Raw genomic sequence first — 12541 nt, forward strand, 5'->3', positions numbered from 1 at the left:
TCATATTGTGTTACATGAACACTTTAAGCAATATTCACATCCATGTAGTATGGTTTAAAATAGAAGAAAGTGTACGATCATTCTGTGATGTGAACATTGACATCATGTCATGTGTATCCAAAAAAAGAAAAAAGAAAATACAATCTCAATCTGCATGACCAATGCAAAATAGGCCTGAAAATGCATATACATATATTGACTGAAAAGTATATGTACAAGCAGTGATATAGACTTCATTTACAATTAAGCTAGTGAAACTAAATTGTCTTAAATGTGGATAACAGATTTGGGTTACAGTGATAGGTGGACACCCCCCACCTATAGGTTTTCACATTGCACTGTCTTTCTGTGGTTCAGGAAAAGGTGTACTAATGAGTCTCTTATTTGACACCATTCAAAGCGATCTAGGCTGGCAACAATGTCTTCACGATATACATGCGCCCTCATGATGTAACAAACTGCAGGCCCACAATCCACCCTGAAAATGCAAACTTCTTGTTAGATTTTGAAATTTAGGTGGGTAAAGGTTGTGGAACAGGTGTAGAAATCGATTTTAGGCTTACGAATTTGATGCTTGCTGAGGACAGATGTCCACTGATATGATTGTTTTCGAAGTATTTTGGCTTGATAAATTGGTCCATAATGGTGATGACGGTCCAATGTTGTGCACCAAAGCTGTGATGTAGTCCCTCTGCCAACAATGAAATTTCATATTAGGCACCAACCAACATAGGGCATACGTCCAAGTTCAAATACTACACATCACGACAAGTATTGTTTTTGTCAGCCACTTACCAGTATTTGTGCTTTGTCAATATGTGGGTCATGTATGCCTTCTCTTGGGCGCAGTGAGTTATAATGCCACCATACATTCTCTTTCACGTCGTACACAACAATTGTCCAGTGAAAGTTGTCGTGTATTGGGAAGATTAAGAATCTCTGGCCTTGATACTCCTTGATGTGTACATCAATTAGTTTATTCCTCTTGTGGGGGGGGTACTGTTCAATGATTTTCTGCACACAAAGGGCATACAATGATGTACCAAGTATTTATATCGATGTTTGGTGTTAATGATTTGAATGTTCATCTGCTAATGGGGAGTTATGTTACTGATGTGAATGTTCACATTTCCTAATGGTGAGTGAAACTACTGATGCGAATGTTCACATCTGTTAATGTCAGTGATATTACTGGTGTGAATGTTCCCATTTGCTAATGGTGGGTGATGTTACTGATGTGAATGTTCACATCTGTTAGTGTGAGTAATGCTACTGATGTGAATGTTCACATCTGTTAATGTCAGTGCTATTACTGATGTGAATGTTCCCATTTGCTAATGGTGGGTGATGTTACTGATGTGAATGTTCACATCTATTAATGTGAGTAAATACTGCTGATGTGAATGTTCACATCTGTTAATGTGAGTAACATTGCTGATGTGAATGTTCACATCTGTTACTATGAGTTATATTACTGATGTGAATGTTCACATGTGTGTATCATTTAAGTTTATCAACATAATAAGCATATAATATTCAATGCGAATGATGTGAATGTTCACATCTGTCAATGTGAATCTTCTCAAAGGTCATTTTATGTTTTTGTTAACATTCACATTTGCCTATTATGTAAATTAACAATGTAAGCATGTAATGCTGAGAATAACATCCACATGTATTGAAACATAATCAAAATTAAAGTCTAGTGGTTACCAAACATGTGCTTGTAAAGATGAATGATGAATCTTCCAAACTTGGGTTGACTAGCCCTTGTAGTTCAAGTAGAATTTCACCATAAGCATCTATCACCTGCAGAACCGGAGGGGTGGTAGTACATTATTTACAGTGTCTTTACTCTATGTGTATGTGTGTGTGTGTGTGTGTTTTGTACACATTTACAGTTGCCATACGTTGTTGGTTATTGATTCTTCCTTGATGAGGTGTATGATGTCATCAAAATACACATGTTTAGTTTTTGAGTCCCCTCGCCACACTAGCAACCTGTGCATTGTGATTACAGAAAATGTTAATGTCAACATTGCACATTTATGAAATGGTCTAATTCATTAAGTATGTATGTGAACTGAACATGATGGAAAAAAAAACAGTTGGGGATGTGTAAGATCACTTACTCATCACCGCCGTTCTTGTGCAAATTTTGGACTTTTTGCTTGTTGAGTTTGTTCATGTTAGCCCAGACCTTTAGTTTGTTGTTCAAGGATAACTTCTTGGACTTTGTTGGCTACTTTTTTGGTGGTTGCTTGTCTAAATCTTGTGCAATTTGGACTGCATGTGATTTCTGTTCAGCTCCCTCTTTCCCTTTCTTCTGACCAGGCAGGTTGGGGTATTCAAACTCGTCCAACCTGTGTTCTTTCCTTACCTTTTGCTTTATGCGCTTTACCCTTGGTGGGGGGCTGATAATGTGTTCCAATGCTGCAGTGGGATTGTTGTTAAGGCTGTCATGAGCCTTTTGTGCTTCAACTTGAGTGATGATGTGTACGGACTGATCATCAAAAAGGTCTTGAAGTATTGTTTTTTCACATTCCAAGTTGATGACCAACTTTGTCAGCCGCTGAATTTCTGTATCTTTCCACTCCATGCAAGTCTTCATGTCCATGTCCACATTGGATGAGCCCGATTGGTCAAATAGTTTGGCTTCAAGGGCAGCAATCACCCTTGCCCTCAACTCCCATGATTCTTCCAACTGTTTGTATTTCGCTTCCCATTGCCGTACAAGAGCCCAAGCTTTTTGGTTTTCTTTCATGAGTACTTCCACAATGTCGGGCTCAGTTGGTTGTGCTATGATGATTCCTTTCTCAGCATTGGGGGTGCTACAGCTGGGGTTGATATAATGTCCAACATCATTCAGGTCCACTGCATCGACAGAAAATGCATCCCTGCCACCTCAGAGCCCTGAACCACGACATTGGGCTAAACGAGACAAGAGACGAGATTCTCGCCGATCAAGCGACCAATGCTCCCACCGAGAAAATGAGCAACTGCAAGTCGATAGCAGGCACACAAGGTGCACAGACAAGAAATATACAGAGTTGTCATAGCCGATCAGCGCAGTTATGTCTAAAGTCCAACACCTTTCGTTCTTCAAATGGCCGTCCAAAATGGTGGGACCTCCCGACATGAGAAGACGGGATAGGCAGTGCGAGTATCACAAGGATCATGGACATGATACTGAGAGTTGTTATGCATTGAAGGATCACCTGGAGGAATTGGTACAAGATGGTCAGCTACAACAGTACGTCCGAAAAGGCAACTCAACCAAAGCAATAACCTTAAGACATGATTCACCTCCACTCGGCATGATCCATATGATATACAGCCTGCCAATAACATTCGCGGTGCATACGATTTAGTTGAATCTCGACCCTCAAAATCAACTCACTCCGGCTAAACGGCCCCATGAAGCTGCGAGCATTGCTTTCGATGATTCAGATTTGGCCGGAGTGACACTTCCTTACATTGATCCCTTGGTAATTGAGTTACGCGTAAACCAATTCACCGTTGAGCGCGTACTCGTTGATCCGGGGAGCACATCAGAAGTTATGTATTACAAGACATTCACCAAACTCGACTTCTTCGAATCGGATTTTTCTCAGGCTCCTTATCCATTATTCGGCTTCAACACCAATCCAAAATACCCGTTGGGGAAAATCACACTACCCGCTCGAGCGGGCTCCCGAACAATGGATGTGGAATTCTTGGTCGTCAAGCTGCCATCGCCGTATAATCTCATCATGGGCGAACAAGGTTACATACTATGCAGGCCGTGGCAAGCACCTATCATCAATTGCTACGCTTCCCGACAGAACGCGACATTGAGCAAATCCGTAGCTCCCAGAAATCTGCACAAGCATGTTATCTCCTTGTTGGAAAGACGCCAAAAGTATTGCAAGTGAATTCTGTTAAAGTGCTAGATCAAGAGAGCCTCGACGATGTTGGGCGACTCCCAAGTGAAAAAGCCACGGAAGCCCTAGATCGAGTTGAAATTGACGGAAACCCAGACATGTTCTTCATGGTTGGCGCCTCCCTGAATCAAGCCGACAGACAGCAGCTAATTTCCTTCCTACTCGGCAATCTTGATGTATTTGCGTGGACTCCATATGAGATACCGGGTGTAGATCCGTCTGTTTCGCAGCACCGTTTAAATGTTGACTCTAAATGCAAGCCGATTATTTAGAAAAGCCAACGGTCAGCCGCAGAGCACACTACTGCCATTGTTGAAGAGGTTGACCGGTTGCTTGACGCCAGGGCAATCAGGGAAGTGACCTACCCTACATGGCTCTCGAATACTGTGGTTGTGAAGAAGAAAAATGGGACTTGGTGAGTTTGCGTTGATTTCACAGGCCTAAACAAAGCCTGCCTTAAGGATTGTTTTCCCCTACCCAGAATTGACCAACTTGTAGATGCTACGGCATGTCACCAGCGTATGATCTTCCTTGATGCCTATAGAGGCTACCATCAAATTGCCACACATCCGGAGGACCAAGACAAAACTGCATTCCTCACCCCAAGAGGAACCTATTGCCATAAGGTTATGCCTTTTGGGTTGAAGAATGCAAGGACAACTTACCAAAGGCTAGTTACTACCATGTTCAAGGAGCAACTCGGCCACACTATGGAAGTTTACATTGACGATATGGTGGTCAAGTCCAAAGAAGAGCAACCTCATCTAGCCGATTTGGAAGAGACATTCGGCATTCTACGCAAATACAGAATGAAGCTGAAAGCTTCCAAATGTGCGTTTGGGATCGGCTCTGGCAAATTGTTGGGTTACATTGTCAACCACTGAGGAATCGAAGCCAATCTGAGGAAAATCACGGCAATCCTGGAACACGGCTCCCCTCGATCGGTTAAGGAGGTCCAAAAGTTGATGGGGATGGCCGCCGCACTCAACAGGTTCATCAGTCGTTCCACGGACCGCTGCCGACAATTCTTTCAGACACAGGGTAAAGCTTTTGAATGGACCTCCGAGTGCGAAACCACTTTTAAAGGTCTGAAGGCTTATCTCTGATCTGTTCCACTTTTGACAACACCATCGGCAGGCGACTCGCTCATTTTATATCTGACCGTCTTCGACCGGACTGTCAGCGCCATATTGTTGAAGGAAGAGCTTAGAGAGCAGCGACCGGTGTATTATGTGAGCAAGGCAATGGTTGATGCCGAAACCCGTTACCTTCCACTGGAAAAACTCATCCTAGCCCTAGTCATGTCGGCAAGAAAACTGATGCATTACTTCCAGGGGCATAGCATCGGGGTACTAACAGATTACCCCCTCCGATCAGTACTACATAGTGTAGAAGCATCAGGGCGCATTTCGAAATGGGCTCTTGAACTCGGCCAGTACGATATTCAATTCCTGCCTTGAACCTCAATCAAGGGGCAAGTGCTTGCCGATTTTGTAGCCGAATTCACGGGGGTTGATGCTGACTTCAAGACCGACCAAACTCAATCGAAACCGAATTGGAGAATTTATATGGGGGACATTTGGCAGCTGTATTGTGATGGGTTATCCAATCAATGGGGCAGTGGAGCCGGAGTAGTAATCATGGCACCTGACGGCGCAATAATTGAGTAGGTCGTCAAACTCGGCTTCGAAGCATCAAATAATGAGGCTGAATATGAAGCCTTTCTAATCAATTTGCGGAATGCACATATTCTGGGTGCTCGGCGTTTGCTTGTATTTTGTGATTCAAAACTGGTGATCAATCAGCTAAAGGGGGAGTACGCGGCCAAAAATGACCGTATGGCAGCTTAGATGAAAACGACTAACTCCTTGCTGGCAAAATTTGACCATTATGAATTGATTCAAATAACACGTGATCAGAACACATATGCAGATGCCCTGCCTTGTCTAGCCTCCGCCATTAACTCAGAGATTAAACGGACCATTGAAGTAGGTTTCATCCCGGAGCCGAGCATTGGCCCTTCGGAGGAAATCCAGGTCAATGTCATAGAGTCAAAATCGAGTTGGATGGACCCCATTGCTGCATTCCTGTCTTCCAAACAGCTCCCAACGGACAGGAAAGAAGCGCACAAGCTGAGAATCAAAGCCCTGCGATACTACTTGGATCTGCAAGGAAAGCTTTATAAAAAATCCTTTTCTGGTCCATACCTAGAATGCGTGCATCTGGAGAAAGTCGAAGAGCTTCTGACTGAAATACATAAAGGCAGTTGTGGCGCACATTTTGGAGGGCGCTCTTTGGCTCATCGAGCTGTGACACAAGGGTATTACTGGCCAACAATGAGAGCCGATGCCGAGTGTTACGTGAAAAGGTGCGAACAGTGCCAGATGTTCTCTCCTCTGATTCACCTGCCTGCTGAAGAGTTAAGCTCCATAACCAGCCCTTGGCCGTTCGCTCAATGGGGACTTGACATCATCGGACCGCTCCCTCGTGCCCCGGGTAACAAGTGATTTCTAATCGTCGCGACTGATTATTTCAGGAAATGGGTAGAAGCGGAGGCATTAATGCACATCCGAGATACTGACGTAAAATGTTTTGTATGGAAAAATATCATAACGCGATTCGGCATTCCCAGAGTACTTATATCAGACAACGGCACCCAGTTTGATTGCGGAGTCTACAGGGAGCTTTGCAGCAAGTATGGTATTTGGCCCTACTTCTCCACCCCAGCTTATCCATAGAGTAATGGCCAAGTTGAAGCCTCCAATGAAACCATTTTAGATGGCATCAAAAAGAAGCTGGAGAAGGCGAAAGGCCGATGGGTTGAAGAACTGCCGAGTGTATTATGGGCTCATCGCATAACACCGAGACGGTCCACCGGCGAAACGCCGTTCGCTTTGTGCTTTGAAACACAGGCAATTATCGCCTTGGAGATCAGTCTCCCAACCTTGAAATCAAGTCTTTGATATGGGCCGAAACGATATGATGCTGGTGTAGACACCCCATTTTTGACCGACCTCAAGACTTGGACGTCATCGTTTGAACACTCGGTGATCATCCTTGTTCGTGTTCGTCTTGAGTTCCCGGAGGTCTCGGCTACGCGCCCTGCCTTAGGATCTCTCGACTCGACTGTTTTGTGTCTGGTTTTGCACCAAACACTTGTTGTTTTGCTTCTGAGGGTGGGAAGTAGCTTGTAGGCCATCCCCACACCTCACCGGCCATGGCTTGAGGCCACCGGCCTTGTTTCCTTGCCACCGGCCATTGATGATGGCCGGTTGGCACTATTGATGGTCGGTCGGCATTGTGTTTGGTCGGCCGGCCACTGTTTCTGATCAATCGGCCACTTTTCCTGGCCGAGACCTTTTCTTGAGGGAGCTTGACCCTTTTGAACCCTTTTTTAGCTTCTCCAAGAAGCTTGAACCTCTTGACCCCTTTGCCTAGCTTCTCCAAGAAGCTTGGCCCTTTTGCTCCAAGCTTCTAAGAGAAGCTTGGCCTTTTTGGTCAAAGCTTCTAAGAGAAGCTTTGCCCCATTAGTTTCTCTATATAAGGAGAGCCTCTCCTTCCATTTTAGGGGTTAGAAAAATCTGATATATATCACATATATATCACTCCCTCTCTATATCTCCCTCTCTCTCTACATTTGGGTGGGTTAGAGGGTCCAAAAGGGTCTTGTTCTTGGCCTATTGCGCACCACTTCATAGCCACACACTTCCATCATCACTTAGAGGTTCTTGGAGCTTGTTTTCAGAGGTTGAGGACTGGTTTTTGAGACCTAAAGGCTGCTGGTTCTTGCTGGTCTTCAAAGGTAACTTCTTACCCTCTTTATTCCCCATTTTTGCACACCCTTTTAGCCCGTCTTACTTACGGATTTGGGCTTTGTGTATAACATAAAAAAGTTCTGTTTTTTTGTTTTTAAGATACTTCATTAAGACCACTTTTGTGTTTGGGGTCGTTTACCCCCTCTTACGCCTTGTTTGGCCCCTTTTTTGTGTGATTTTGGTGAACTCCGGGACCACCTTGTTTGGGCCTCCTCACCACTGAAATATTGAGGGATTTCAGTGGTGAGGATGGTGGTTTGAGGTCCTAAGAAGGAGAGGGCCATCCCCTCTCCCTTGTTGCCTTGTTTGTTGCCCTTTTTGGCCTTCCGAAGGGGCTCCTATTTGCATGCTTCCAAGCCTTGTTTCAAGCATTTTTCAGAGGGTTTTAGGACCCCCATAAGCCATTCCCAGAGTTGGTTTGGTCTTGTTGAATGTCCTTATTGCATGTGTAGAGTAACCCTCTTGTTGGCTTTTCAAAGGAACACCCCATTGTAGCATGTGTGGACCTTGTTTCCATGGGTTTTTGGGGCTTATTTGACATACCATGTTACTTTTTTTGCTTGGTTTAATGGTCCCTTACATGCACCTTACACTTGCCTTGCATTCCTTTATTTTGCCTAGAAAGGCATCTTGCATTTGGACCACCATGCTTGCATGTTTTGGCTTAGCTTTGTGAAGTTTTTAGTCATGTTTTAACATGTTTAAGTTTTGTTTGGTGTCGTTTTGGTCATGCTTGCCATGCTTTGTATAGCCTCTTTGCATTCTAGCTTGTTAGCCTTGGATGTGTGTGTCACTAGCATGCTTTACTTGGCTTGTTCTCATGATTTGGCATCATTGGAGACCATATTTCAGTCCATGTTCCATGCTTTCACACTTGCATTTTCCATCCCTTTTCATACTTTGGAGAGTTGATAGCTTATGCTCCATGTTTGGCCCATTTTGTATGCTTCCATGTATAGGCCATTTAGATGCCATCTAGGTGTGTCTTTGACCTTAATTTGGCATGATTTGGGACTTTTTTGATTCACTTTGATCATTTGCTTCGTGTGTCATATGATCATAGTTTAAGTCCTTGGGCTTGGATATATGCTTTGCTTGCATTGGTAGGTTGATTTGGCATCATCTTCTACATGTTTTTCAAAGCTTATCATGTATGCTATGTGCCAATGTTTGCCCCTTTTAAGTGTGCTTGAAAGTTGCTTCTATATGCTTAGGTATTCAACCATGTTTGCATGCATGTTTGTATGCTTAGGTACTTGGCTCATGACATTTTGTTGCATGTTTAAATGGTGTTGCATTTGGCATGCATTTCTTGCTAAGTTTCCTAACATGATTACATGCCTTGCATGTGTGCATGGTTAAGATTACACTTTGCATGTTTGCTAACTTGCATACTTGTCCTCATGTTCATGTTGCATACTTAGCCTTCATGCCTAGGTTGCATTGCATAGAGCATGCATGCTTTGCCTCTTGAATTGAGTATGATAGAGGTTGGGTTTTATGTGTTTAGTTGGTTTGCATGTCATTTGAAATCAAAATGCACAACTTGGTTTCTTGGGCCATCACGCATTGAAATGCGCGATTGGTGGTCCGAGAATCGAGCGCCATACCCCTTTGAGTCACAAACATGATAAGGGATGTTGTGGTGCACACATTGCTTTGAAAATGCATTGCCATGCCTTGTCTGCCCTCTGCTGCTGTCAAACAGGTTTCTGCAGGAAGTTTTGGCTGGCCGGCCATATATACTGCCAACCGGCAAAACATGTTTGGCCGATAGCTTATTCAGTGGCCGGTGATCATCCCCTCCAGCCGGTGGCGTTTCTACTTGGTCGGTGGTACCCCCCAGCATCCAAAGAGCATACCCTTGGACTTTGGCAGTCCTCAGAGGAGCAGAGTAGGGAAAACAGAGGCAAACTTGTGCGTGGCGTTGGATTTCCGAGCAAACCTGAGCACGCGCGCATTGGATCCTCTTCCCGAGGCCTTTACTGCTTTCCTTAGCTTAGTTAATTTGTTAATTAATTAGGTGATTTGTAATAATTAATTAGCTTGCGAGTTAGTTATTTTGTATTATTCTTTCAGTCCCTCCGAGCAAGGGCGAATTTGTAATAAGTGTGGGTGAGTGTGTGTATGTCTTCCAACCCCACGTCTTTCTTCCCTTCTATTTACCTACTTATGATGGTAGACTAGGGCATATTTAAATTAGCATACCTTATGCTATGCATGCGTGCATTCATACATTTGTCTTGCATGCACCGGGCTCGGCGCATCATTCTAACTGCATTTGTATTTCAATTCCAAATTGAATACGTGTTAGTTGTAGCATTTCACATGTCATTGTAGATTATCCAAGCCTATCTTAGTTGCATTTTGTATGTGTTGCATTAGCCATTTTAACATGAACTAGGATCATGCATATGATTACTAACTAGTTTTTGTTTTGGCTCAGAGTACTCGTAAGCATTTATGCTTTAGCATACCGCATGTGTGTGAATGTTGCCATAACAGCATGATTACCATGAGGCTAGCTGCTTATGTGATATAACTGCTTGAATGCCTGTGGATGGAGGTTGAATTACCTAACTTGGAATAATGCATTAAAACTGTGAGTTTTAAGCCCACTAGATAGTGGCAAAACCATCTTTTCTAAAGCCCACTTGAGGGTACCATTTTCAAAACAAACATGCAATGTTTTGTTCCAATTTAGGCGACTTGGTCTATACTTGTTTGCTGTGCGCACAACATAGTAATTCTAGGCTAATAACCGGAATAAGAACACATAATGCTTTCAAAACAAGATATCACGGTTAGTAGAGGCCGATCTTCGGATCGGGCGAGAGGGGGTGCTCATAGCTGACCTTCCCCAATCGTACCCAAGTTCCCAAGCCAAGGCAACTTTGGTGATGACGGACACGTGGCCTTTGGCACCGAGTCAGGGTTTCCTAAATTCCCCCAAAATAAAATATTTAGGTGGCGACTCTGTATCTGGCAAAGCAGTCCATGTTTGGCACTTCTTTCAAAAAATCTGTTTTCTTAAAACGATTTGCTAGATTTGGACTCTTTGGTTCAGATTAAGAACCGTGACACAAATCGAGTCCGAACTGTAGCGAGGCCCACGCGGGCGCGTCTACAGCTGGCTTTGGATTTGACTCTGATTGAAGAACGAAGAGACCGTACCCTTGCCGCCATGACACGGTACCAGCAGCAGCTTGCTAAGTCGTATAACCAATGCGTTCAGCTACGCCGCTATATACCAGGTGAATTGGTACTAAAGAAAGTGCTTCCAGCTGCCAGGAAGCTGGCTGATGGAAAGTTAGGTCCTAACTGGGACGGCCTCTACCAGATTGACTCAGCCGCGGGAACGGGGGCTTATCGGCTCAAAGACATGTTTGGCAAGAGGCTGCCACGCCCTTGGAACTCCTCGTATTTGCGTAAATTCTATCATTAGACCCGATCTATGGGGCATTGTAGACAACTCATTTTTGACCGACCTTAAGACTCAAACGTCATCGATTGAGCGCTCGGTGATGGTGCATATTGTGCTCGTTCTGAGGTTTCAGAGTTTTGGTTGAGAGCCTTGCCTCCGGGCCTCGAAACTCTTTGTGCTTTGGCTCGGTTTGCGGACCAAGTCTTGTTTTTCCTTCCCAGAGGGAGGGAGTGGTCTTGTGGACCATTTCTCTGTGGTCGTAGACTACCTTTCGTGGTCGTAGGCCAATTTTCCCGTTTGGAGACTAGTTTCCGATTTTTGGAGCCTTTAGCCGTGCCCTTTGTCTCGGGACCGCTTAACATTCTCCGTTTGGCGTGGTTTTTGAACCACACCTTGTTGCCTCTGCCTAGAGGAACACTGTGGTCCGGGAGACCACTTTTGTTGTTGTATACCACTTTTGATGCTCGTTAGCTAGTTTTCGGGGCTTTTGGCCGCGTGTTTCGCCTCCCGATTTCTCGTCTTGCATTCGCTTTGGTTTGTTTTTGGTACAAACCTTGCTTTCCTTGTTTGGAAGGTGGTACAAGGGTGGGAGACTAGTATTTCTCCTGGCCGACCACTTTTCCTTTTTCCAGCTAGTTTTCTTGTCAGATAACTGGCTTTCTTGGTCTTTGGACCATCTTTTCTGGTGGACCACCACATCATCACCTTGCATTTAGTGTGTTGACCTCTCCCACCTATGGCCGACCAGTTTTTGCTCTGGTTGACCACCTAAAGTGGTCGGCCAACCACTTTTACTAGCAGGCTAACCACTTCAAGTGGTCGGTTGCTTTTTTGCACCTTTTTGGAGATATTTTGGGACAGCTGGCACAGTTGGAGAGCATTTGAGCCATCCTCCATACACGTGTATGGAGGGATGGCATTCAACCCTAGCTTCTCCAAGAAGCTTTGGCTTTCCTCTTCTATAAGAGGGAGGCTCCTCCTCCCTCATCCAGGTTCAGAAAATTGCCATTAGAAGGATAGATATAGCATTGTCTCTATATTACCTTGTTTCTCTATTTTTGTGCATTAAAAGTGTAGATTTGTCTTAGTTTAACACACAAACACACACTCAAACACCTTCCTTTTGCTACTGAGGTGCCAAGGGGTTGTTTTTGGTGTTCTTGGGTTGCCTTGAGCTTGAAAAACCCGCTAGAGTTGTAGTTATAAAGAGGGTCTTCAAGGGTGAGCTTTTAACCTTTAAATCCCCCTTTCTTTCTTAAGCTTTTAGCCTATCTTACATACTGTTTTAAGCTTAGCTCAGAATTGGTAAAAGTTCTATTTTTACATGCTTAAAAATTTTGTTTAAGATCACTTTTGTGTTTGGGGTTGTTTACCCCCTC

At 44.1% G+C, this 12541-nt stretch overlaps 1 protein-coding gene across 1 annotated transcript; it reads right to left on the bottom strand.

Moving 5' to 3' along the window:
• Window positions 1-300: 300 nt before the first annotated feature.
• On the bottom strand, window positions 301-3627 carry LOC145824124 (uncharacterized). The gene is made up of 7 exons (XM_082923716.1): window positions 3581-3627; window positions 2247-2837; window positions 1911-2001; window positions 1714-1809; window positions 796-1014; window positions 564-691; window positions 301-478 (listed from the first exon to the last, which is right to left on the bottom strand). Exons 1-7 carry the CDS (start codon window positions 3625-3627, stop codon window positions 319-321), a joined length of 1332 nt encoding a protein of 443 aa, XP_082779842.1. The 3' UTR covers window positions 301-318.
• Between the last annotated feature and the right edge of the window lie 8914 nt (window positions 3628-12541).

Source organism: Camellia sinensis, chromosome 4 (assembly GCF_055761805.1).
Source record: "Camellia sinensis isolate YWXY chromosome 4, ASM5576180v1, whole genome shotgun sequence".
Lineage (NCBI taxonomy): Eukaryota > Viridiplantae > Streptophyta > Magnoliopsida > Ericales > Theaceae > Camellia > Camellia sinensis.

What these genes read in the sequence shown, in the direction of transcription:
- LOC145824124 (XM_082923716.1), bottom strand. Translation starts at nt 3,627, where the DNA reads ATGGATAAGGAGCCTGAGAAAAATCCGATTCGAAGAAGTCGAGTTTG. An exon ending in GACAAGCAACCACCAAAAAA is followed by an intron (nt 2,002 to 2,246) that starts GTAGCCAACAAA and finishes CACAATGCACAG; the next exon opens with GTTGCTAGTGTGGCGAGGGG. An exon ending in TTGACAAAGCACAAATACTG is followed by an intron (nt 692 to 795) that starts GTAAGTGGCTGA and finishes CATTGTTGGCAG; the next exon opens with AGGGACTACATCACAGCTTT.